This window comes from Tachyglossus aculeatus, chromosome 11, assembly GCF_015852505.1.
Source record: "Tachyglossus aculeatus isolate mTacAcu1 chromosome 11, mTacAcu1.pri, whole genome shotgun sequence".
In the NCBI taxonomy this organism is placed as follows: domain Eukaryota; kingdom Metazoa; phylum Chordata; class Mammalia; order Monotremata; family Tachyglossidae; genus Tachyglossus; species Tachyglossus aculeatus.
In genome coordinates this window covers 46,573,920-46,596,153 of record NC_052076.1, presented here as the reverse complement: position 1 = coordinate 46,596,153, position 22,234 = coordinate 46,573,920, and the positions used below count along the sequence as shown (strand labels likewise).

Here is a 22,234-nt window from a genome sequence, read left to right as displayed (position 1 = left end):
CTATTTATTTATTTATTTTATTTGTACATATTTATTCTATTTATTTTATTGTGTTAATATGTTTTGTTTCGTTGTCTGTCTCCCCCTTCTAGACTGTGAGCCTGCTGTTGGGTAGGGACCGTCTCTAGATGTTGCCGACTTGTACTTCCCAAGCGCTTAGTACAGCGCTGTGCGCACAGTCAGCGCTCAATAAATGATTGAATGAATCAATACAGTGCTCTGCACACAGTAAGGGCTCAATAAATACAATTGAATGAATGCAGTGCTCTGCACACAGTAAGGGCTCAATAAATACGATTGAATGAATGAATGAATTACTCTATTTATGTATTTGTACATATTTATTCTATTCATTTTATTTTGTTAATATGCTTTGTTTTGTCGTCTGTCTCCCCCTTCTAGCCTGGGAGCCCGCTGTTGGGTAGGGACCGTCTCTGTATGTTGCCAACTTGGACTTCCCAAACGCTTAGTACAGTGCTCTGCACACAGTCAGCGCTCAATAAATACGATTGAATGAATGAATGAATGAATGACTCTATTTATTTGTACATATTTATTCTATTTATTTTATTTTGTTAATGTTCTGTTTTGTTGTCTGTCTCCCCCTTCTAGGCTGTGAGCCCGCCGTTGGGTAGGGACCGTCTCTAGATGTTGCCAACTTGGACTTTCCAAGCGCTTAGTCCAGCGCTCAGCACACAGTAGGCGCTCAATAAAAACGATTGAATGAATGAATGAATGAATAGTAGTAGTAGTAGCGGCAGGCCTCGGGCCGCCCCGCCCATCGTCCGACTCGCCTCCCATTGGCCGATCGCGTCGCGAGGATCGGGGGGCCGCCGCCGATTGGTGGAGGCGCGGGCGTCCGGCGCGGCGGGGGCCAATCGCCTTCGAGCGCGTGACGGCGGAGTGGGCGGGGCGCCGGAGGACGGGACTTTATGAATGGGGCGGTGGCTGCGCATGCGCGCTCGCCATGGCCTCCGTCTTGCAGCCGGTCCTGCTCACCTGCGCGGCCCCCGTTAACATCGCCCTCATCAAATACTGTGAGTGTGGAGGACGCCCCCGGGGGACTTACGGGCTTACAACAGTCCTTAGAATAATAATAATAATAATAATGGCACTTATTAAGACATTTATTTATATTTTATTTTTATTATGATTTAGTATTTGTTATTTATTTAGTATTTATTATTATTATTATTGATGATCACCTAGTAACCATTAACAAATGCCATTATTAGTATTATTATTATCATCAATGCCATCGTCAGCTTAGCAGTTCAGCGCTTACTTAGGACAGTGCTTCGCACCTGGTAACCATTAACAAATGCCATTATTAGTATTATTATTATTATCATCAATGCCATCATCAGCTTAGCAGTTCAGCGCTTAGAACAGTGCTTGGCACCTGGTAACCATTAACAAATGCCATTATTAGTATTATTATTATTATAAATGCTATCATCAGCTTAGTCCAGCGCTTAGAACAGTGCTTGGCACCTAGTAAGTGGTTAACAAATGCCATTATTATTATTATTACAAATGCTATCATCAGCTTAACAGTTCAGCGCTTAGAATAGTGCTTGGCACCTAGTAACCATTAACACATGCCATTTTTATTATTATTATTATAAATGCCAGTCTAGCGCTTAGAACAGTGCTTGGCACCTAGTAAGCGCTTAATAAATGCCATTATTATTATTATTATTATAAATGCCATCATCAGCTTAACGGTCCAGCGCTTACAACAGTGCTTGGCACCTAGTAAGCACTTAACAAATGCCATTATTATTATTATTAATGCTACATTTATAATACATTTATGAATATATAAACTCAATCATTTATATAAATGGCATTTGTTAAGCACTTACAACAGTGCTTGGCACCTAGTAACCATTAACACATGCCATTATTATTATTATAAATGCCATCATCAGCTTAGCAGTCCAGCGTTTACAACAGTGCTTGGCACCTAGTAAGTGCTTAACAAATGCCATTATTATTATTATTATTATTATTATTATTATAAATGCCATCATCAGCTTAACAGTCTAGTGCTTAGAACAGTGCTTGGCACCGAGTAAGCACTTAACAAATGCCATTATTATCCAGCGCTTAGAACAGTGCTTGGCACCTAGTAAGTGCTTAACAAATGCTATTATTATTATTATTATTATTATAAATGCCTTCATCAGCTTAACAGTCCAGTGCTTAGAACAGTGCTGGGCACATAGTAAGCGCTTAACAAATACCATTATTATCTAGTGCTTAGAACAGTGCTTGGCACCTAGTAAGCATTTAATAAATGCCATTATTATTATTATTATTATTATAAATGCCATTATCAGCTTAACAGTCCAGCGCTTACAACGGTGCTTGGCACATAGTAAGTGCTTAACAAATGCCATTATTATTATCCAGCGCTTAGAACAGTGCTTGGCACCTAGTAAGCGCGTAACAAATGCCATTATTAGTATTATTATAAATGCCATCATCAGCTTAACAGTCCAGTGCTTAGAACAGTGCTTGGCACATAGTAAGCACTTAAAAAATACCATTATTATTATCTAGTGCTTAGAACAGTGCTTGGCACCTAGTAAGCGCTTAACAAATGCCATTATTATTATTATTATAAATGCCATCATCAGCTTAACAGTCCAGTGCTTAGAACAGTGCTTGGCACATAGTAAGCGCTTAAATGCCATTATTGTTATCTAGCACTTAGAATAGGTGCTTGGCACCTATTAAGTGTTTAATAAATGCCATTATTATTATTATCATTATTATTATAAATGCCATCATCAGCTTAACAGTCCAGTACTTATAACAGTGCTTGGCACATAGCGCTTAACAAATGCCGTTATTATTATCTAGCGCCTAGAACAGTGCTTTGCACATAGTAAGCGCTTAATAAATGCCATTATATTATTATCATTATTATTATTATTATTAATGCCATCATCAGCTTAACAGTCCAGCGCTTAGAACAGTGCTTGGCACCGAGTAAGCACTTAACAAATGCCATTATTATCCAGCGCTTAGAACAGTGCTTTGCACATAGTAAGCACTTAACAAATGCCATTATTATTATTATATGAGGTCATCAGGTTGTCCCACTTGGGGCTCCCAGTCTTCATCCCCGTTTTACAGATGAGGCAACTGAGGCCCAGAGAAGCGAAGTGACTTTTCATTCATTCAGTCATCTTTATTGAGCACTTACTGTGTGCAGAGCACTGGACTGAGCGCTTGGGAAGTACAAATCGGCAACAGATAGAGACGGCCCCTACCCCACGACGGGCTCACAGGCTAGAAGGGGGAGGCAGACAGCAAAACAAAACAAGTAGACAGGTGTCAGTACCATCAGAATAAATAGAATTATAACTATATCCACATCATTAATAAAATAAATAAAATATAATAAATAATAAATAAATACATAAAAATAAATTTTAAAAAATAAAATAAAATAGAGTAATAAATATGTACAAATATATACAAGTGCTGTGGGGAGGGTAAGGGGGTAGGGCAGAGGGAGGGACTTCACTTGTGCATGTATCTAATTCTGTTTATTTTGATGGTACTGACACCTGTCTACATGTTTTGTCTTGTTTTGTTATGTTGTCTGTCTCCCCTTTCTAGACTGAGAGCCCACTGTTGGGTAGGGACTGTCTCTATATGTTGCCAATTTGTACTTCCCAAGCGCTTAGTACAGTGCTCTGCACACAGTAAGCGCTCAATAAATACGATTGATGATGATGACTGTCTCTGTTGCCAAATGGATTTCCAAGCACTTAGTACGGAGAAGCAGCGGGGCTCAGTGGAAAGAGCCCGGGCTGCGGAGTCAGAGGTCATGGGTTCATTCATTCATTCATTGTCGTATTTATTGAGCGCTTACTGTGTGCAGAGCACTGTACTAAGCGCTTGGGAAGTCCAAGTTGGCAACATCTAGAGACGGTCCCTACCCAACAGCGGGCTCGCAGGCTAGAAGGGGGAGACAGACAACAAAACCAAACGTATTAACAGAATAAAATAAATAGAATAAATCTGTACAAATAAAATAGAGTAATAAATCCGTATAAACATATATACATATATACAGGTGCTGTGGGGAGGGGAAGGAGGGAGAGAGGAAGTAGGGGGCTCAGTCTCATTCAGCAGGTTTCCCAGTGGCCATCCTTCGGGGGGATGAGGGGCGAAGCAGAGTGGCTGGTGAAAAGCAGCGTGGGCCAGTGGATAGAGCACGGGCGTGGGGGTCAGGAGGAACTGGGTTCTAATTCCGGCTCTGCCACTTGTCCGCTGGTGATCTTGGGCAAGTCGCAACACTTTCATTCATTCGTTCTTTCAAACGTGTCCTTTGAGCCCTTACTGTTTGCAAAGCACTGTACTGAGCACTTGGGAGAGAACAATATAACAACAGACAGACATACTCCCTTCCCATAACAAGATCATAGTCTGCTCGGTGCCTCAGTTCCCTCATCTGTTTATTGAGCGCTTACTGTGTGCAGAGCACTGGACTAGGCGCTTGGGAAGTACAAGATGGCAACATCTTGAGACGGTCCCTACCCAACAGCGGGCTCACAGGCTAGAAGGGGGAGACAGAGAACAAAACCAAACATATTAACAAAATAAAATAAATAGAATAAATGTGTACAAATAAAATAGAGTAATATATACGTATAAACGTATATACATATATACAGGTGCTGTGGGGAGGGGAAGGAGGTAAGGAGGGATTCTCAACTGTGCCAATTAGGTCAGATTAAAGAGGAGAAAGCAGAGTGGCCTATTTGATAGACCACAGGCCTGGCAGTCAGAAGGACCTGGTTTCTAATTCCGACTCCACCACCCTTCCGCTGTGTGACCTTGGGCAAGGCGCTCAAATTCTCCGGGCCTCAGTTACCTCATCTGTAAAATGGGGATTGCGACTGGGAGCCCCATGTGGGACATGGACTGTGTCCAGCCGGATTCTCTTGTATCTATCCCAGCATTTAGTACAGTGTCTGGCACAGAGAGGACATGTAACAAATGCCATAAAATAAGAAAGGTTGGAAACAAGAAACCCAACAAAAAGAAGGTTGCGATAGTCCCAAGTGTGAGATGAGCAGTGAGATTGTTGGGGCGGTGGGAATGGGGTAGATAGTGAAGATGCTAATGAGGCAGGACCAGGTGAGAAGCATAAAAACTAGGAAGTTGTAAAAAATGATTCCACAAAGTTTTAAAGGGGTCCAGGAAATTGCAAGCCTTCCAAAGGTGCATTCTCTAGACTGTAAACTCATTGTGGGCAGGGGCTAGTTCTACCAACTCTTTTATATTGTACCCTCCCAAGCTCTGCACCCCAAGAAATGTTCAGTATATACCATTGGTTGACTTTTCAATCCACCCTGAAATGTTTTTTTTGGAGATTTGGCTCCTGTTATTGTCACCAGCTTGGTTTCACGCCGCTAGGCGTGAAAGTACTGCTTAACCATTAAAGACTGAACCTCTTTTCCAGGGGGAAAACGGGATGAGGAGCTGATTTTGCCCATAAATTCCTCACTCAGTGTCACTTTGCACCAGGACCAGGTTGGTACAAGCCAGCGGGAATTACTTCATCGTGTGAACTTCTGAATTCAGAACTGGGAAATCAATCCCAAGTGGAAGCGTTTTTGGTACTTGCAAATAGAAGTGAAAGATTGTTCATCATGTGAGAAGCAGCGGGCCTGAGGGGTAGAGCACGGGCCTTGGAGTAAGAAGGAACTGGGTTCTGATCCTGGCTCCAGCACTTGCCTGTTGTGTGACCTTGGGCAAGTCATTTAACGTCCTTATGCCTCAGTTTCTTCATCTGTAAAATGAGGCTTAAGGCAGTGAGTCCTATGTGGGTCATGGAGTGTGTCCAATCTGAATAGCTTGTGTCGAGTTTCTTCATCTGTAAAATGAGGATTAAGGCAGTGAGTCCTATGTGGGTCATGAATTGTGTCCAATCTGAATAGCTTGTGTCTATTCCAGTGCTTAGTACAGTGCCTGGCACCTAGTAAGCGCTTAACACATAGCATTTTTATTTTAAAGGCCAAGTAAATGTTTGGGCTGAGCTGTGTCTTTTTATTGTTACACCTAGAACTCTCAAAAGGAGAACCCCTCTCCAAGGGCTTTTTTGGAGACCGCAGCTTCTTTTACTGTGTTTTTTTTTAATACTTGAGTGCCTATGGGGCCTGCATTTCTGTTTAGGAAATAGGCACAGGATCACTTGAAGCATTTGTGAAACAACCCATGATGAAGGGCTGGGACTTTTGGGTATCCTTCCGGGGATCACTATCACTCTGCAGGTCTGGATCAGTTATTTTTTCCTCCTTTGCCTCTTGAGGACTTATGTGTGACTGTTGTGTGACCTTGGGAAAGTCACTTAACTTCCTTATGCCTCAGTTTCTTCATCTGTAAAATGAGGATTAAGACGGTGAGTCATATGTGGATCATGGAGTGTGTCCAATCTGAATAGCTTGTGTCTATTCCAGTGCTTAGTACAGTGCCTGGCACTTAGTAAGCGCTTAACACATAGCATTTTTATTTTAAAGGCCAAGTAAATGTTTGGGCTGAGCTGTGTCTTTTTATTGTTATACCTAGAACTCTCAAAAGGAGAACCCCTCTCCAAGGGCTTTTTTGGAAACCGCAGCTTCTTTTACTGTGGGTTTTTTTTTTTAATATTTGAGTGCCTATGGGGCCTGCATTTCTGCTTAGGAAACAGGCACAGGATCACTTGAAGCATTTGTGAAACAACCCAAGATGAAGGGCTGGGACTTTTGGGTATCCTTCCGGGGATCACTATCACTCCGCAGTTCTGGATCAGTTTTTTTTTTCCTCCTTTGCCTCTTGAGGACTTATGAGGATACGAGGTAATTGATACTAAATGAGTTAGCACTGTGAAGAGTGACGTACTTGCTTATTTAAGAAAATCAACAACCGTTCTGGGATGCTCCCTGGGGTGCAAGGTAATTCTGAATTTTCTTTTCCAGTTAAAAACGACCACAACAGCGGCCATCAGCCGTGACTTCAAAGAGGACCGAATCTGGTTGAACGGCAAGGAAGAGGATGTGGGGAACCCACGCCTGCAGACCTGCCTGCGAGAAAGTGAGTGCCCAGGGCTCAGAAACGGGCATCTCTGGGCACAAGACCCAGGCTTAACTTCCCCTCACGCTCTCCCTCTGAGTGAAGTTGGGAATGAACCCTGCTCTGCCTTTTTAGAGGGTGCTACCCATCGCAGTGAAATCATTATGGTGGGAGGAAGAAAGGTGAAACTCCCTCCCCGGGACCCATTTCTCAGATTGGCTCGTTTAACTCCCGAATGTGGGTTGGTTTATGGATGGTTTGGGATTTGCGAAGCGACTCTCTTTCCAAGGAGAAAAGAGAGTCACGGTTTGTCACAGTTGGGGCAGTCTGGTTAACTTCTACGAGCCCCCCTTTTCCCAGACTGAGCCCCCTTTTTCCTCTCCTCTCCCCATGCCCCCCCGCCCTACCTCCTTCCCCTCCCCACAGCACCTGTATATATGTTTGTACAGATTTATTACTCTATTTATTTTACTTGTACATATTTACTATTCTATTTATTTTGTTAATGATGTGCACCTCTAGACTGTGAGCCCGTTTTTGGGTAGGGACCGTCTCTATATGTTGCCAACTTGTACTTCCCAAGCATTTAGTACGGTGCTCTGCACACAGTAAGTGCTCAATAAATACGATTTAATGAATGAATGAATATTTATTTTGTTAATGTTGTTCATCCTCTAGGCTGTGAGTGCATTGTTGGGTAGGGACCGTCTCTATATGTTGCCAACCTGTACTTCCCAAGTGCTTAGTACGGTGCTCTGCACACAGTAAGCACTCAATAAATACGATTGAATCAATGAATGAATGAATCCAGCTTTATTTCTATTTGTTCTGACGACTTGATACCTGTCCACGTGTTTTGTTTTGTTGTCTGTCTCCCCCTTCTAGACTGAGAGCCTGTTGTTGGGTAGGGACCGTCTCTATATGTTGCCAACCTGTACTTCCCAAGCGCTTAGTACGGTGCTTTGCACACAGTAAGCGCTCAATAAATACGATTGAATGAATGAATCAAGCTTTATTTCTATTTGTTCTGGTGCTTGACACCTGTCCACACGTTTTGTTTTGTTGCCTGTCTCCCCCTTCTAGACTGTGAGCCCGTTGTTGGGTAGGGACCGTCTCTATATGTCACCAACTTGTACTTCCCAAGCGCTTAGTACGGTGCTCTGTGCACAGTAAGTGCTCAGTAAATACGATTGAATGAATGAATGAGTACGGGATTGACCATCTTGGAATTGGTCAGAGCTTGGCTCTCTGGTTGGCAAAGACACCAGTAAGAGCTGGAAATAAATGCCGAGGACGAGATGGTGGGGTTTTCTGCTGAAAACATCTGGACGTGGCTTAATGCTGACTCCGTTTCCCCTACCCCCGTGCAGTTCGCCGTCTGGCCCGGAAGCGGAGGAGTGGAAGAGATGGAGATTCGTCTTCCCTCAGCCTCTCCTACAAGGTGCACATCGCCTCAGTGAACGACTTCCCCACAGCGGCTGGCTTGGCGTCCTCGGCGGCTGGGTACGCCTGCCTAGGTATGTCGGAGGAGAGCCGGGGCGGGTGGCCTGTGGGCGTCTGAATCGGTTTCCTTGGCTTGAGGTGGGGACCATCCGCTCGGTGAGCGCTTATTGTGTGCAGAGCACTCTAATGATAGTGATGGTATTTGTTAAGCGCTTACTACGTGCCAAGCACTATTGTAAGAGCGCTTGGGAGAGTAAAGTCGATAGACACATTCCAAGCTTACAGTCTAGCTCCAACATCATTGCTTGGGACTGATATTCCACGATTGGCCAAGACCGCACCTGCTTTTCGGAAACCGATGCCTGTTCTTGGGTGCCCTGCGTAGAGAAAAAAGGCATTTTCACCCTCTCTGTTATCTAGGCTGATTTTCCAGACTTTCCCCTCTGACTTTTCTGTGTCCTGCTCTAAAGGGTTTGTTTGTTTCTCTTTGGGGAACGGTGGGGAAGCAGCGTGCCTTATTGGATAGAGCACGGGCCTGGGAGACAGGAAGACCTGGGTTCTGGTCCCAGCTCCGCCACTCGTCTGCTGTATGACCTTGGGCAAGTCACTTCACTTCTCTGTGCCTCAGTTCCCTCTTCGGTAAAGTGGGGATTATGAGTGTGAGCCCCATATGGGATAGGGATTGTGTTCAACCTGAATAATTTGTATCTACCCCGGCGCTTAGAACAATGCTTGACCCATAGTAAGCGTTCAACAGGTACCATAATTATTATTATTGTTAGAAAAGATCAATTTTGCACCTTGAAAAGGGAGGTGGGCAAATCACTTCACTTCTCTGTGCCTCAGTTCCCTCATCTGTAAAATGGGGATTATGAGTGTGAGCCTCATATGGGATAGGCATTGTGTCCAACCTGAATAATTTGTATTTTCATTCATTCAATCGTATTTACCTACAATTCTATCTACCAATTCTATCTTTTGTATCTACCTCAGGGCTTAGAACAATGCTTGGCACATAGCGTTCAACAGGTACCATAATTATTATTATTGTTAGAAAAGATCAATTTTGCACCTTGGAAAAGGAGGTGGTCAAGTCACTTCACTTCTCTGTGCCTCAGTTCCCTCATCGGTAAAATGGGGGTTATGAGTGTGAGCCCCATATGAGGTAGGGATTGTGTCCAACCTGAATAATTTGTATCTACCCCAGTGCTTAGAACAATGCTTGACACATAGTAAGCGTTCAACAGTTACCATAATTATTATTATTGTTAGAAAAGATCAATTTGCACCTTGAAAAGGGAGGTAGGCAAGTCACTTCACTTCTCTGTGCCTCAGTTCCCTCATCTGCAAGATGGGGATTATGAGTGTGAGCCCCATATGGGATAGGGATTGTGTCCAACCTGAATAATTTGTATTTTCATTCATTCAGTCGTATTTATCTACCTACAATTCTATCTACCAATTCTATCGTATTGTATCTACCCCAGCACTTAGAACAATGCTTGACACATAATAAGCGTTCAACGGGTACCATAATTTTTATTATTGTTAGAAAAGATCAATTTTGCATCTTGAAAAGGGAGGTGGGCAAGTCACTTCACTTCTCTGTGCCTCAGTTCCCTCATCTGTAAAACGGGAATTATGAGTGTGAGCCCCATATGGGATAGGGATTGTGTCCAACCTGAATAACTTGTATCTACCCCAGCGCTTAGAACAATGCTTGACACATAGTGAGCGTTCAGCAAGTAGAATAATTATTATTATTGTTAGAAAAAATCAATTTGGCACCTTGAAAAGGGAGGTGGGCAAGTCACTTCACTTCTCTGTGCCTCAGTTCCCTCATCTGTAAAATGGGGATTACGAGTGTGAGCCCCATATGGGGTAGGGATTGTGTCCAACCTGAATAACTTGTATCTACCCCAGCGCTTAGAACAATGCTTGACACATAGTGAGCTTTCAGCAAGTAGAATAATTATTATTATTGTTAGAAAAGATCAGTTTTGCACTTTGAAAGGGGAGGAGGGGAATGAATGGGCCCCCTTCTCTCGTCACTTGTTGCCACACCGATGCCCTTGTTCGTTTGGCCCCGTTCCTTCCCACCACGGCCACCTCTCCCGAAAGTGTACACCCTGGCCCGGCTGTACGGGGTGGAGGGCGAGCTGTCGGAAGTGGCACGTCAGGGCTCGGGCAGCGCCTGCCGGAGCATGTACGGCGGCTTCGTCGAGTGGCTCATGGGGGAGAGGCCGGACGGGAAAGACAGCATCGCCCAGCAGCTTGTCCCGGAGACGCATTGGCCCGAGTTGAGAGTCCTCATTCTCGTGGTGAGTGGGGAAGCTGGCTGACAGGTGAGGTGTGGGTGGAGGCGAGCAGGAGGCCGCACAACAGGCCAGCTCTGCCTCCCGACCGATGGTTTCATTCATTCATTCATTCGATCGTATTTATTGAGCCCTTACTGTGTGCACAGCACTGTAATAAACGCTTGGGAGAGACGCATTCCCTGCCCCCAGTGAGCCCACGGTCTAGAGGGAGAGGCAGACATTAACACAAATAGACAAATTACAGATATGTACATAAGTGCTGAGGGGTGGGAAGGGGGAAGAACAAAGGGAGCAAGTTAGGGCGATGCAGAAGGGCGTGGGAGAAAAGGAAAGGAGGACTTAATCAGGGATGGCCTCCTGGAGGAGATGTGCCTTCGATAAGGCTTTGAAGACGGGGAGAGTAATTGTCTGTCACAAAACCCTCTTTCCGTCATTGTATCAATCAATCAATCAATCGTATTGAGCGCTTACTGTGTGCAGAGCACTGTACTAAGCGCTTGGGAAGTACAAGTTGGCAACCTATAGAGACAGTCCCTACCCAACAGTGGGCTTACAGTCTAAAAGGGGGAGACAGAGAACAAAACCAAACATACTAACAAAATAAAATAAATAGAATCGATATGTACAAGATAAATAGAGTAATAAATATCTACAAACATTATATATATTATATATATATATATATATATACAATGTATACATACTTTGTATCTTGTAAGCGTAGGCTCTTGGGAGAAGGAGGCTGAAGTTAGTCCTTATTCCTGGAATGAAAGGGGACGGAAGGGGAGGCCCATGTCTGCTCATGGGAAATTGGTTCGTACTGCAATCAATCAGTCAGTTGTATTTATTGAGCACTTTCTGTGTGCAGAGCACTGAACTAAGCGCTAGGGAGAGTACAGTACAACAGAGTTGGTAGTCACGTTCCCTGCCCACAACGAGCTTACAGTCTAGAGGGGGAGACAGACATGAATATAAAGAAATTATGGATAGGTACACAAGTGCCGTTGGACTGAGGTGGGGGTGAATGAAGGGAACAAATCAGGGTGATTCTGCAGGAAATGGGAGAAGCGGGAATGAGGGCCACCATTTGAACAATCAGAGAACAGTCAGATGAGGAGGGATCCCTGGACCATCTAAGCCAGGATCTCTACTGTCTTCATAGAAACCAAGGCAGAGGTTCCTCAACTTTGCTGGACTTGGGGGTGGGGTCCCAGAAAACACCGGGACCACGCTGGCAGTGCTGACACCCCCTCCTCCCTCTCTTGGGGTTCACCTTTCGTAGAAGCCACTGCTCCCCAGGGTGTCTTAGTGCCGTGAGTCTACCTTTTCTCACCTCTGGCAGGTCAGCGCTGAGAAGAAGTCCGTGGGCAGCACGGCAGGAATGCAGACCAGTGTGGAAACTAGCCCTCTGCTGAAAGTAACTATGGGTGTGGGAGTTGGGTGAGGTTAGGAGTGGGAGGGAGGGAAGGGGGCAGAAGGCAGCCAAGCACCAGAGATCAATCCTAGTGGGACAAAGTGCACTCCATCTGGGCCAGGGATAAGCAGTCTCAAGTGGCCTTCCGGAGGGGCCCAACACCCTCTGTAGCCAGCTGACATTCCCTCTCATCCAAAGGATGCCATGTTTTGTTCCTGTTTCTTCATTCAATCACTCAGTCATGTTTATTGAGCGCTTACTGTGTGCAGAGCACTGGCCCTTCGGAGGGGCCCAACACCCTCTGTAGCCAGCTGACGTTCCCTCTCATCCAAAGGATGCCATGTTTTGTTCCTGTTTCTTCATACAATCACCCAGTCGTGTTCATTGAGCGCTTACTGTGTTCAGAGCACTGGCCCTTCAGAGGGGCCTGACACCCTCTGTAGCCAGCTGACATTCCCTCTCATCCAAAGGATGCCCTGTTTTGTTCCTGTTTCTTCATTCAATCACCCAATCGTGTTTATTGAGCGCTTACTGTGTGCAGAGCACTGGCCCTTTGGAGGGGCCCAACACCCTCTGTAGCCAGCTGACGTTCCTTCTCATCCAAAGGATGCCGTGTTTTGTTCCTGTTTCTCATTCAATCACTCAATCGTGTTTATTGAGCGTTTACTGTGTGCCGAGCACTGGCCCTTCGGAGGGGCCCGACACCCTCTGTAGCCAGCCGACGTTCCCTCTCATCCAAAGGATGCCATGCTTTGTTCCTGTTTCTTCATTCAATCACTCAATCGTGTTTATTGAGCGCTTACTGTGTGCAGAGCACTGTACTGAACGCTTGGGAAGAGTACAATGCAGCAGAGTTGGAAAACAGGTTCCCTGCCTACAAGGAGCGTGTAATCTAGAGGAGGAGGTTCTTCGCCTCTCTCCCGTCCCTGTCCCCTTCCCTCAGCTGGCTGGCTCTTGTCATCTTGCAGTTCCGGGCTGAATCGGTGGTGCCGGGCCGGATGGAGGAGATGCGGCGCTACATCCGAGAGAAGGACTTCCAGGGCTTCGGCCAACTGACCATGAAGGACAGCAACCAGTTCCACGCCACCTGCCTGGACACTTTCCCTCCCATCTGTTACCTCAACGATACCTCCCGGCACATTATCAACCTGGTCCACCGCTTCAACGCTCATTTTGGGAAGACCAGGGTAAGGTGGGAAGCGGGGACGCTTCCAGCTCTCCCTGAGAGTGGAGTCCCGGGATTCATTCATTCATTCAGTCAGTCGTATTTATTGAGTGCTTACTGTGTGCAGAGCACTGTACTAAGCACTTGGGAAGTACAAGTTGGCAACATATAGAGACAGTCAATCAATCAATCAATCAATCGTATTTATTGAGCGCTTACTATGTGCAGAGCACTGTACTAAGCGCTTGGGAAGTACAAATTGGCATCACATAGAGACAGTCCCTACCCAACAGTGGGCTCACAGTCTAAAAGGGGGAGACAGAGAACAGAACCAAACATACCAACAAAATAAAATAAGTAGGATAGAAATGTACAAGTAAAATTAATAAATGAATAAATAAATAGAGTAATAAATATGTACAACCATATATACATATATACAGGTGCTGTGGGGAAGGGAAGGAGGTAAGGAGGGTAGGAGTCCCTACCCAACAGTGGGCTCACAGTCTAGAAGGGGGAGACAGAGAACAAAACCAAACATATTAACAAAATAAAATAAATAGAATAGATATGTACAAGTAAAATAGAGTAATAAATATGTACAAACATATATACATATATTCATTCATTCAGTCGTATTTATCGAGCGCTTACTGTGTGCGTTCATCCAGTCGTATTTATTGAGCGCTTACTGTGTGCACACCACTGTACTAAGCGCTTGGGAACTGCAAGTTGGCACATTGGTCCTTACCCAATGGCGGGCTCACAGTCTAGAAGGGGGAGACAGACAACAAAACGAATAATAATAATAATAATGGCATTTGTTAAGCGCTTCCTGGCCGTCTTGTCCCTGGAGTCCATGCGAGTGGTCAGTCAGAGCTTTCACAGTGGCTGTAAAGGGGTGTGAACTGGGTAATAATAATAATAATGATGGCATTTATTAAGCGCTTACTATGTGCCAAGCACTGTTCTAAGCGCTGGGGGGATACAAGGTGATCAGGTTGTCCCACATGGGGCTCACAGTCTTCATCCCCATTTTACAGATGAGGGAACTGAGGCCCAGGGAAGTTAAGTGACTTGCCCAAAGTCACACAGCTGACAAGTGGCGGAGCCGGGATTTGAACACGTGACCTCTGACTCCAAAGCCCGGGCTCTTTCCCACTGAGCCACGCTGCTTCTCTATGCTTATCATCAGTAATGATGATGGCATTTGTTGATGAGGATGGCATTTGTTAAGCGCTTACTATGTGCAAAGCACTGTACTAAGCGCTGGGGTTGATGCAAGGTAATCAGGTTGTCCCATGTGGGGCTCACAGTCTTAAACCCCATTTTACAGGTGAGGGAACTGAGGCACAGAGATGTTAAGTGACTTGCCCAAAATCACACAGCTGATAACAACCCAGACTGAAGGGCTGGGACTTTTGGATATCCTTCCAGGGATCGTTACCACTCTGCTGTTCTGAACCCACGACCTCTGACTCCCAAGCCCGGTCTCTTTCCACTAAGCCACGCTAGTACTTACTATTTGTAAAGCCCTATTCAAAGCACTGGGGTAGATACAAGGTAATCCGAGTATCCCAAGTAGGGCTCACAGGCTTCATCCCCATTTTACAGATGAGGGAACTGAGGCCAAGAGAAGTTAAGTGACTTGTCCAAAGTCACACAGCTGACAAGCGGCAGATGTGGGAGCGTGGCTCAGTGGAAAGAGCACGGGCGTTGGACTCAGAGGTCATGGGTTCGAATTCTAGCTCCGCCACTTGTCACCTGTGGGACCTTGGGCAAGCCACTTAACTTCTCTGTGCCTCAGTTCCCTCATCTGTAAAATGGGATTAAGACTGTGAGCCCCACGTGGGACAACCTGATCACCTTGTATCCCCCCAGCGCTTAGAACAGTGCTTTGCACATATTAAGCGCTTAATAAATGCCATTATTATTATTATTATTAGAACTCAGGACCTCCGACTCCCAAGCCCGGGCTCTTTCCACAATAGAACAGGAAAGGCACCACCCTCTCCCCCTCTTCCCGTCCCTTCTTTTTATCTCTGGGATTTCTTTGTTTCAGCCTTGTTCCTCACTCTGTCATCCTACAATTCTCCATCCTACAATGGAGAATTCCGTGCTCCATTTGAGCCAATGGGGGTCTTCCGGGAATGCGTGGGGATGTGGCAAAGTGCCGTTCCTGATTTCTGGCCAATCAGTAAAGGGAAGTCTAGGGTCTTTTAGGGATCAGGGCACAGGGAGCAAGGTCTTTTAGGGATCAGGGCACAGGGAGCAAGCTGCCACTTCTAAGTGGATTGGATTACAAAATGGCAGCTCTGCTGTTGGCCCAGGGAAAAGAGCACAGTCTTGGGGATGGGGGAGACCTGGGTTCTAGTCTCAGATCAATCAATCAATCAATCGTATTTATTGAGTGCTTACTGTGTGCAGAGCACTGTACTAAGTGCTTGGGAAGTACAAGTTGGCAACATATAGGGACAGTCCCTACCCAACAGTGGGCTCACAGTCTAAAAGGGGGAGACAGAGAACAAAACCAAACATATTAACAAAATAAAATAAATAGAATAGGTCTGCCTGCTAGGCCTGTGTCGTCTATAGAGAAGGTCTCTGATGGAAGAACCACAACCGAGATGTTCCACGAGGTGGGCAGGCCTAGCAGGAAGTGACAGCTCAGACCACGGTGGCTACCGTGGAGAAGCAGCGTGGCTCAATGGAAAGAGCCTGGGCTTTGGAGTCAGAGGTCATGGGTTCAAATCCTGACTCCGCCAATTATCAGCTTTGTGACTTTGGGCAAGTCACTTAACTTCTCTGGGCCTCAGTTCCCTCATCTGTAAAATGGAGATGAAGACTGTGAGCCCCCTGTGGGACAACCTGATCACTTTGTAACCTCCCTAGTGCTTAGAACAGTGCTTTGCACATAGTAAGCGCTTAATAAATGCCATTATTATTATTATTATTACCCCAGCAGCTTGCCAGTGGGACAGATCTCTAGGTCCCAGAATTAGCACCAAGAGCTCTGGTCGAGGTGGTAAATGGGGCCTGGAGGTAAAAACCGCATCCCTGCCCACCTACTTACTACCCACCCACCTACTGCCCACCTACAGGAGAAGCAGCGTGGCACAGTGGAAAGAGCCCAGGCTTTGGAGTCCGAGGTCATGGGTTCAAATCCCGGCTCCGCCAACTGTCAGCTGCGTGACTTTGGGCAAGTCACTTCTCGGTGTCTCAGTTCCCTCATCTGTAAAATGGGGATTAAAACCGTGAGCCCCATGTGGGACAACCTGATCACCTTGTATACCCCCAGCGCTTAGAACAGTGCTTTGCACATAGTAAGCGCTTAACAAATACCGTCATTATTATTATTATCTGTAAAATGGGGATTAAAACTGTGAGACCCCATGGGACAACCTGATCACCTTGTAACCTCCCCAGCGCTTAGAACAGTGCTTTGCACATAGGAAGTGCTTAACAAATACTATTATTATCATTTTATTATTATTATTATTATTACTTTTGCCCTTGGTGTCCCCAGCGGGAGGGCAGCGAAGAGAGAGCTCGACCGGTGGCACGGAAGCCACTGGCCCCAAGATGGCTCTTTCTCGGGACTGAGGTTCCTGACGGGCGACTCCTTCCTTGCAGGCGGCGTACACATTTGACGCGGGCCCCAATGCCGTGATCTTCACGCTGGACAACACCGTGGATGACTTCGTGGCCGTGGTGAAGCATAGCTTTCCTCCCGCCTCCAATGGAGATCAGTGAGTCGAGGCCGAGCCCCGGCCTTCTCTCCCGTGCCCGAGTGGACGCTGGCTTTCCGTTGCTACAGCGGGGGTGGGCGAGGGGGCAAGGGTCGTCTAGAGGGTCAGGGTTGGAAGAGGATGGGCTTCAAGGAGTTCATAGGTCCAAAATCAATCAATCAGTATTTACTGAGCGCTTTCTGCGTGCAGAAATCCGTTCCCTGGGTCTTTTTAGCTCTGTTGGGGAACTCTCAGGTCAGGTGTAGTTAGAAAACAGGGATGAAGGTATGGGCCCCACTCCGACAGCTCTGCTTCTCTTTGCTCTGTTGTCTGTGGCAACTGGAGTGGGGACGGAGAAAAACGGGAGCTTCCGCCTTGAGAGACTTTCCTGGTTCGGCCTTCCACCCTTGGGGATCGGCAGGCTGTTTTTTAAAGTCCATCGTATTTATTGAGCGCTTACTGTGTGCAGAGCACTGTACTAAGCGCTTGGGAGAATGTAGTACAATAAACAGGCACATTCCCTCCCCACGATGGGCTTATAGTCTGTTAAAAGATCTCTCTCCTCCTTGACCCCAGTTCCTCTTTGCAGCCTCGAAGTGGCTGCCACCGGGACCAAGACGTGATTCCGATCCCTTTTCCCCCCAGGTTTCTGCAGGGCCTGCAGGTGGGATCTGCCCCGCTCTCAGAAGAACTGAAATCAGCTGTGGGCCCTGAGCTGACCCCGGGGGGGATCCGCTACATTCTGGTTACCCAGGTAAGGCCTAGAAACCACTTCCCGGACACCCCATTGACCCGGAGAAGTTGAGTCAGAAAGGTCTTCCTAAAGTTCGGAAGGCGTACACCTTTTCCCAGGCCCTTCTGAAGACTTTTCCCTACATTCCCTTTCGGACAGCCGTCTCTCTTTATCATGCTTATCATGAGAAGCAGCGTGGCTCAGTGGAAAGAGCTCGGGCCTTGGAGTCAAAGGTCATGGGCTCAAATCCCAGCTCCACCAAATGTCAGCTGTGTGACTTTGGGCAAGCCACTTCACTTCTCTGCGCCTGTTACCTCATCTGTAAAATGGGGATTAAGACTGTGAGCCCCCCGCGGGACAACCTGATCACCTTGTAACCTCCCCAGCGCTTAGAACAGTGCTTTGCACGTAGTAAGTGCTTAATAAATGCCATTATTATTATTATTATTCATTCATTCATTTAAACGTATTTATTGAGCGCTTACTGTGTGCTCCTCAGGGCCCGAGCTAGGCTCTGTTCTGCTGGCTTCTTTCCCTAGACTTATCTAGCACGCCGGCCTTGGGTCCGCTGTCATCCACTGAGGGGTTGGCAGTGCTAGAGGTGGCTGGAAGCAGAGGCACTTGGGATCCAGTTCCACTTGGACACTCTAATAATAATAATAATAATAATGGCATTTATTAAGTGCTTGCTATGTGCAAAGCACTGTTCTAAGCACTGGGGGAGATACAAGGTGATCAAGTTGTCCCACCGGGGGCTCACAGTCAATCCCCATTTTACAGATGAGGGGACTGAGGCCCAGAGAAGTGAAGTGACTTGTCCAAAGTCACCCAGCTGACAATTGGCGGAGCCGGGATTTGAACCCGTGACCACTGACTCCAAAGCCCGGGCTCTTTCCACTGAGCCACGCTGCTTATGGCCATTCCTCTTTCCCTTCCTCACCAACAGAAGGGCTCGGGCTCATGACCACGCAGCGAACAGCCCCGGGCCCGTTGCGTGAAGTCCGTGACCGGAAGGCTGAAAATCCCGTTCAGCTCACAACATTCACCGAGGCACCCGCGTATCTCCTAGGGACACTGAGCAGCCTGGCCTAGTAGGAGTCAGAGGACCCGGGTTCTAATCCCAGCTCTGCCAGTTGCTTGCTGTGTGACCTCGGGCAAGTCACTGAACTTCTCCGCCCTTCAGTTTCCTCAGCTGTAAAATGGGATTCAGTACCTGTTCTCCCTCGTACTTAGACTGTGAGCCCCATGTGGGATGGGGAGTGTGTCCAACCTGATTAACTTGTATCTACCCCAGCGCTTAGAACAGTACTTGACATATAATAAGCGCTTAGCAAATGCCGTCTTAAAAAAAAAGGCTGGCCCAGCTGCAGGCGGGGGGAAAGAGTGCTGTGTGTTGGCCAGGTGATGGAAGGTCTCAGGCAGGTGAGCAGGTGCGATAAGTGAAGGAGGAAACCCTTCCCAGACAACTTGGGAAGCAGCGTGGCTCAGTGGAAAGAGCCCGGGCTTTGGAGTCAGAGGTCATGGGTTCAAATCCCGGCTCTGCCACTTGTCGGCTGTGTGACTTCGGGCAAGTCACTTCACTTCTCTGCGCCTCAGTTCCCTCATCTGGAAAATGGGGATGAAGACTGTGAGCCCCCCGTGGGACAACCTGATCACCTTGTAACCTCCCCAGCACTTAGAACAGTGCTTTGCACATAGTAAGCGCTTAATAAATGCCGTTATTATTATTATTATAACTTGAAACAAATGACGAGCTCCTGCCTGAAAGAGGGGGGTGAACTTTAAAGTACACCCCTCCCTTGAGAAGCAGCCTGGCTCAGTGGAAAGAGCGCGGGCTTTGGAGTCAGAGGTCATGGGTTCAAATCCCGGCTCCTCCAATTGTCAGCACTGTGACTTCGGGCAAGTCACTTCACTTCTCTGGGCCTCACTTACCTCATCTGTAAAATGGGGATGAAGACTGTGAGCCCCCCGTGGGACAACCGGATCACTTTGTAACCTGAACAGTGCTTTGCACATAGTAAGTGCTTAATAAATGCCATCATCATTATTATTATTATCGTTCCTAGAGAACATCTCCATCTTGAGAAGCAGTGTGGCCTAGTTTTTTGTTTGTTTAATCTTCAGTCATATTTCATTCAGCTGTATTTATTGAGTGCTCACTGTGTGCAGAGCACTGTACTGAGCTCTTATAGTAATGGTATTTCTTAAGCGCTCATTATGTGCCAAGTACTGTTCTAAGCACTGGGGTAGATACAAGGTAATCAGGTTGTCCCACGCGAGGCTCACAGCCTTAATCCCCGTTTTACAGTTGAGGTAACTAAGGCACAGAAAAATTAAGCAGCGTCATGGGTTCAAATCCCGGCTCCGCCAATTGTCAGCTGTGCGACTTTGGGCAAGTCACTTACTTCTCTGGGCCCCAGTTCCCTCATCTGTAAAATGGGGATGAAGACTGTGAGATACCTTGTATCTACCCCAGCACTTAGAACAGTGCCTTGCACATAGTAAGCGCTTAACAAATACCAACATTATTATTATTATTGAGTTGCCCAAAATCACACAGCTAAGTGACAGAACCGGGATTAGAACCTGGGCTCTTTCCATTAAGGCATGCCGCCTCTCGCTTGCTATGTGCTAGGCACTGTACTAAGCACTGGGGTAGCTACAAGCTAATCAGTTGGACACAGTCCCCGTCCCACATGGAGATGACGGTTTTAGTCCGCATTTTACAGATGAGGTGACAGGCCCAGAGAAGTGAAATGACTTGCCCACTGTAACACAGCGGGCAGGTGGCGGAGGCAGGATTAGAAGCCAGGTCTTTCTGACTCCCAACAGGCCCATGCTCTATCAATCAATTAATCGTATTTAGTGAGCGCTTACTGTGTGCAGAGCACTGTGTACCCAGTAAGCCATGTTGCTTCTGGTGGAAAAAGCACCGTCCCGAGAGGCAGAACACCTGGGTTCAAATCCTGGCTCTGCCACCTCACTGGGCCAAGTCCCTTAACTTTTCTGTGCCTTGGTTTCCTCTGTCAAATGAGAATTCAGTAGCTATTCTCCCTCCTACTGAGGCTGCGGGATAGCGGCCGTGTCTGACCCGATTATCACCTTGTAGGAACTCCAGTGGTTGGCACGTAGTAAGCGCTGAACGAATGCCACAGCTGTTATTATTAATGTTGTCGTGCCGTCTTCTATACTGAGGAGAGTGGCAGGGATTGGAGGGAAGGGCGAGTGTCTGGGGAATTCCATCAGCCAGCCTGAATCAATCGTGTTTATTGAGCGCTTACTGTGTGCAGAGCACTGTACTAAGCGCTTGGCAACATATAGAAGGGGCTCACCCAACAGTGGGCTCACACTCTAGGAGGGGGAGACAGAGAACAAAACCAAACATACTAACAAAATAAAATAAATTGGATTTAATGTCCTTTTCGATTAAAGGCCGGGCCAGGACCTCAGCTGCTGGAAGATCCCCACGTGCACCTTCTGGATGCTGAAGGACTGCCCCGCCTAAGTGCCTGATTCAGTTCATCTGAGTCTGTCAGCCTCAGGGAGAGACACCAGGAGAGACGGTGTCTCCAGCTTAGCTGGGAAAATCTTGCCGTGCCAACTGGAATTCTGCGAGAGAAGCGAGGTGTTGCTGTAAGAGATTCCTGCGCCTGGAACACCCGTCTCCGGCAGTGAGGGAGGGGGCAGGGGTCTTCAGTGCTCTTCTGGTTCCCTGAGGGTCTCGTGGGTCCTCCGGGGGGATGCCGACGTGGGGAACGGTGAGGTTTGTGATGTGGAGTCCTCTCCATTAGGAGCTGACCCTGGATACCTCTCTCCGAGGTCAGTCACACCAGGGGCGACCAAGTGGCAACCATCAGATCGAGTCTGGACCCAGTGGCTTGGCAGTCTTAGTTCTCACGTCTCAGAGCTTGATTAAAACAGGAAAAGGACAACCCGCCAAGGAGAAACCCACCTGGTTCACGGAGGAAACTTTCAGAAACCTTGCGTACCCTTCTGTGAAGTCAATTAGGAAAGGGGATAAAGAATCAAACTTTCTGCAACCCGTTCTTTCCCGGATTTTCTTGTGGTTTTTGCGTGAACGTAATTTTCTACAACAACCAGGAAAAATATTGTGTCTTTCGGATTTTCTTTGCCTTTGAGAGCGTACCGTTGACCGTGTTCTTTGTGCCTGTTACCTCATCTGTAAAATGGGGATGAGCGTGTGAGCCCCATGCGGGACAGGGATTGTGTCCAACCTGATGAACTCGCATCTGCCCCAGTGTTGGGTAGGGACCGTCTGTATATGTTGCCAACTTGTACTTCCCAAGCGCTTAGTACAGTGCTCTGCACACAGTCAGTGCTCAATAAATATGATTG

The 22,234-nt window shown here is 46.9% G+C and overlaps 1 protein-coding gene across 1 annotated transcript; it reads left to right on the top strand.

Moving 5' to 3' along the window:
• Positions 1-965: 965 nt before the first annotated feature.
• MVD (mevalonate diphosphate decarboxylase) lies at positions 966-21,987 on the top strand. Its single transcript, XM_038753925.1, has 10 exons — positions 966-1,037; positions 5,489-5,559; positions 6,984-7,098; positions 8,448-8,594; positions 10,642-10,841; positions 12,181-12,255; positions 13,221-13,439; positions 17,051-17,166; positions 17,791-17,899; positions 21,311-21,987. Exons 1-10 carry the CDS (start codon positions 968-970, stop codon positions 21,389-21,391), a joined length of 1,203 nt encoding a protein of 400 aa, XP_038609853.1. The 5' UTR covers positions 966-967; the 3' UTR covers positions 21,392-21,987.
• Positions 21,988-22,234: the final 247 nt, after the last annotated feature.

Bases quoted from the DNA above. Each gene is read 5' to 3' on its own strand.
- MVD (XM_038753925.1), top strand. From the start codon at position 968: ATGGCCTCCGTCTTGCAGCCGGTCCTGCTCACCTGCGCGGCCCCCGTT. The intron at 1,038-5,488 runs GTGAGTGTGGAG...CCTCTTTTCCAG, and splicing joins CATCGCCCTCATCAAATACT to GGGGAAAACGGGATGAGGAG. The intron at 7,099-8,447 runs GTGAGTGCCCAG...ACCCCCGTGCAG, and splicing joins GCAGACCTGCCTGCGAGAAA to TTCGCCGTCTGGCCCGGAAG.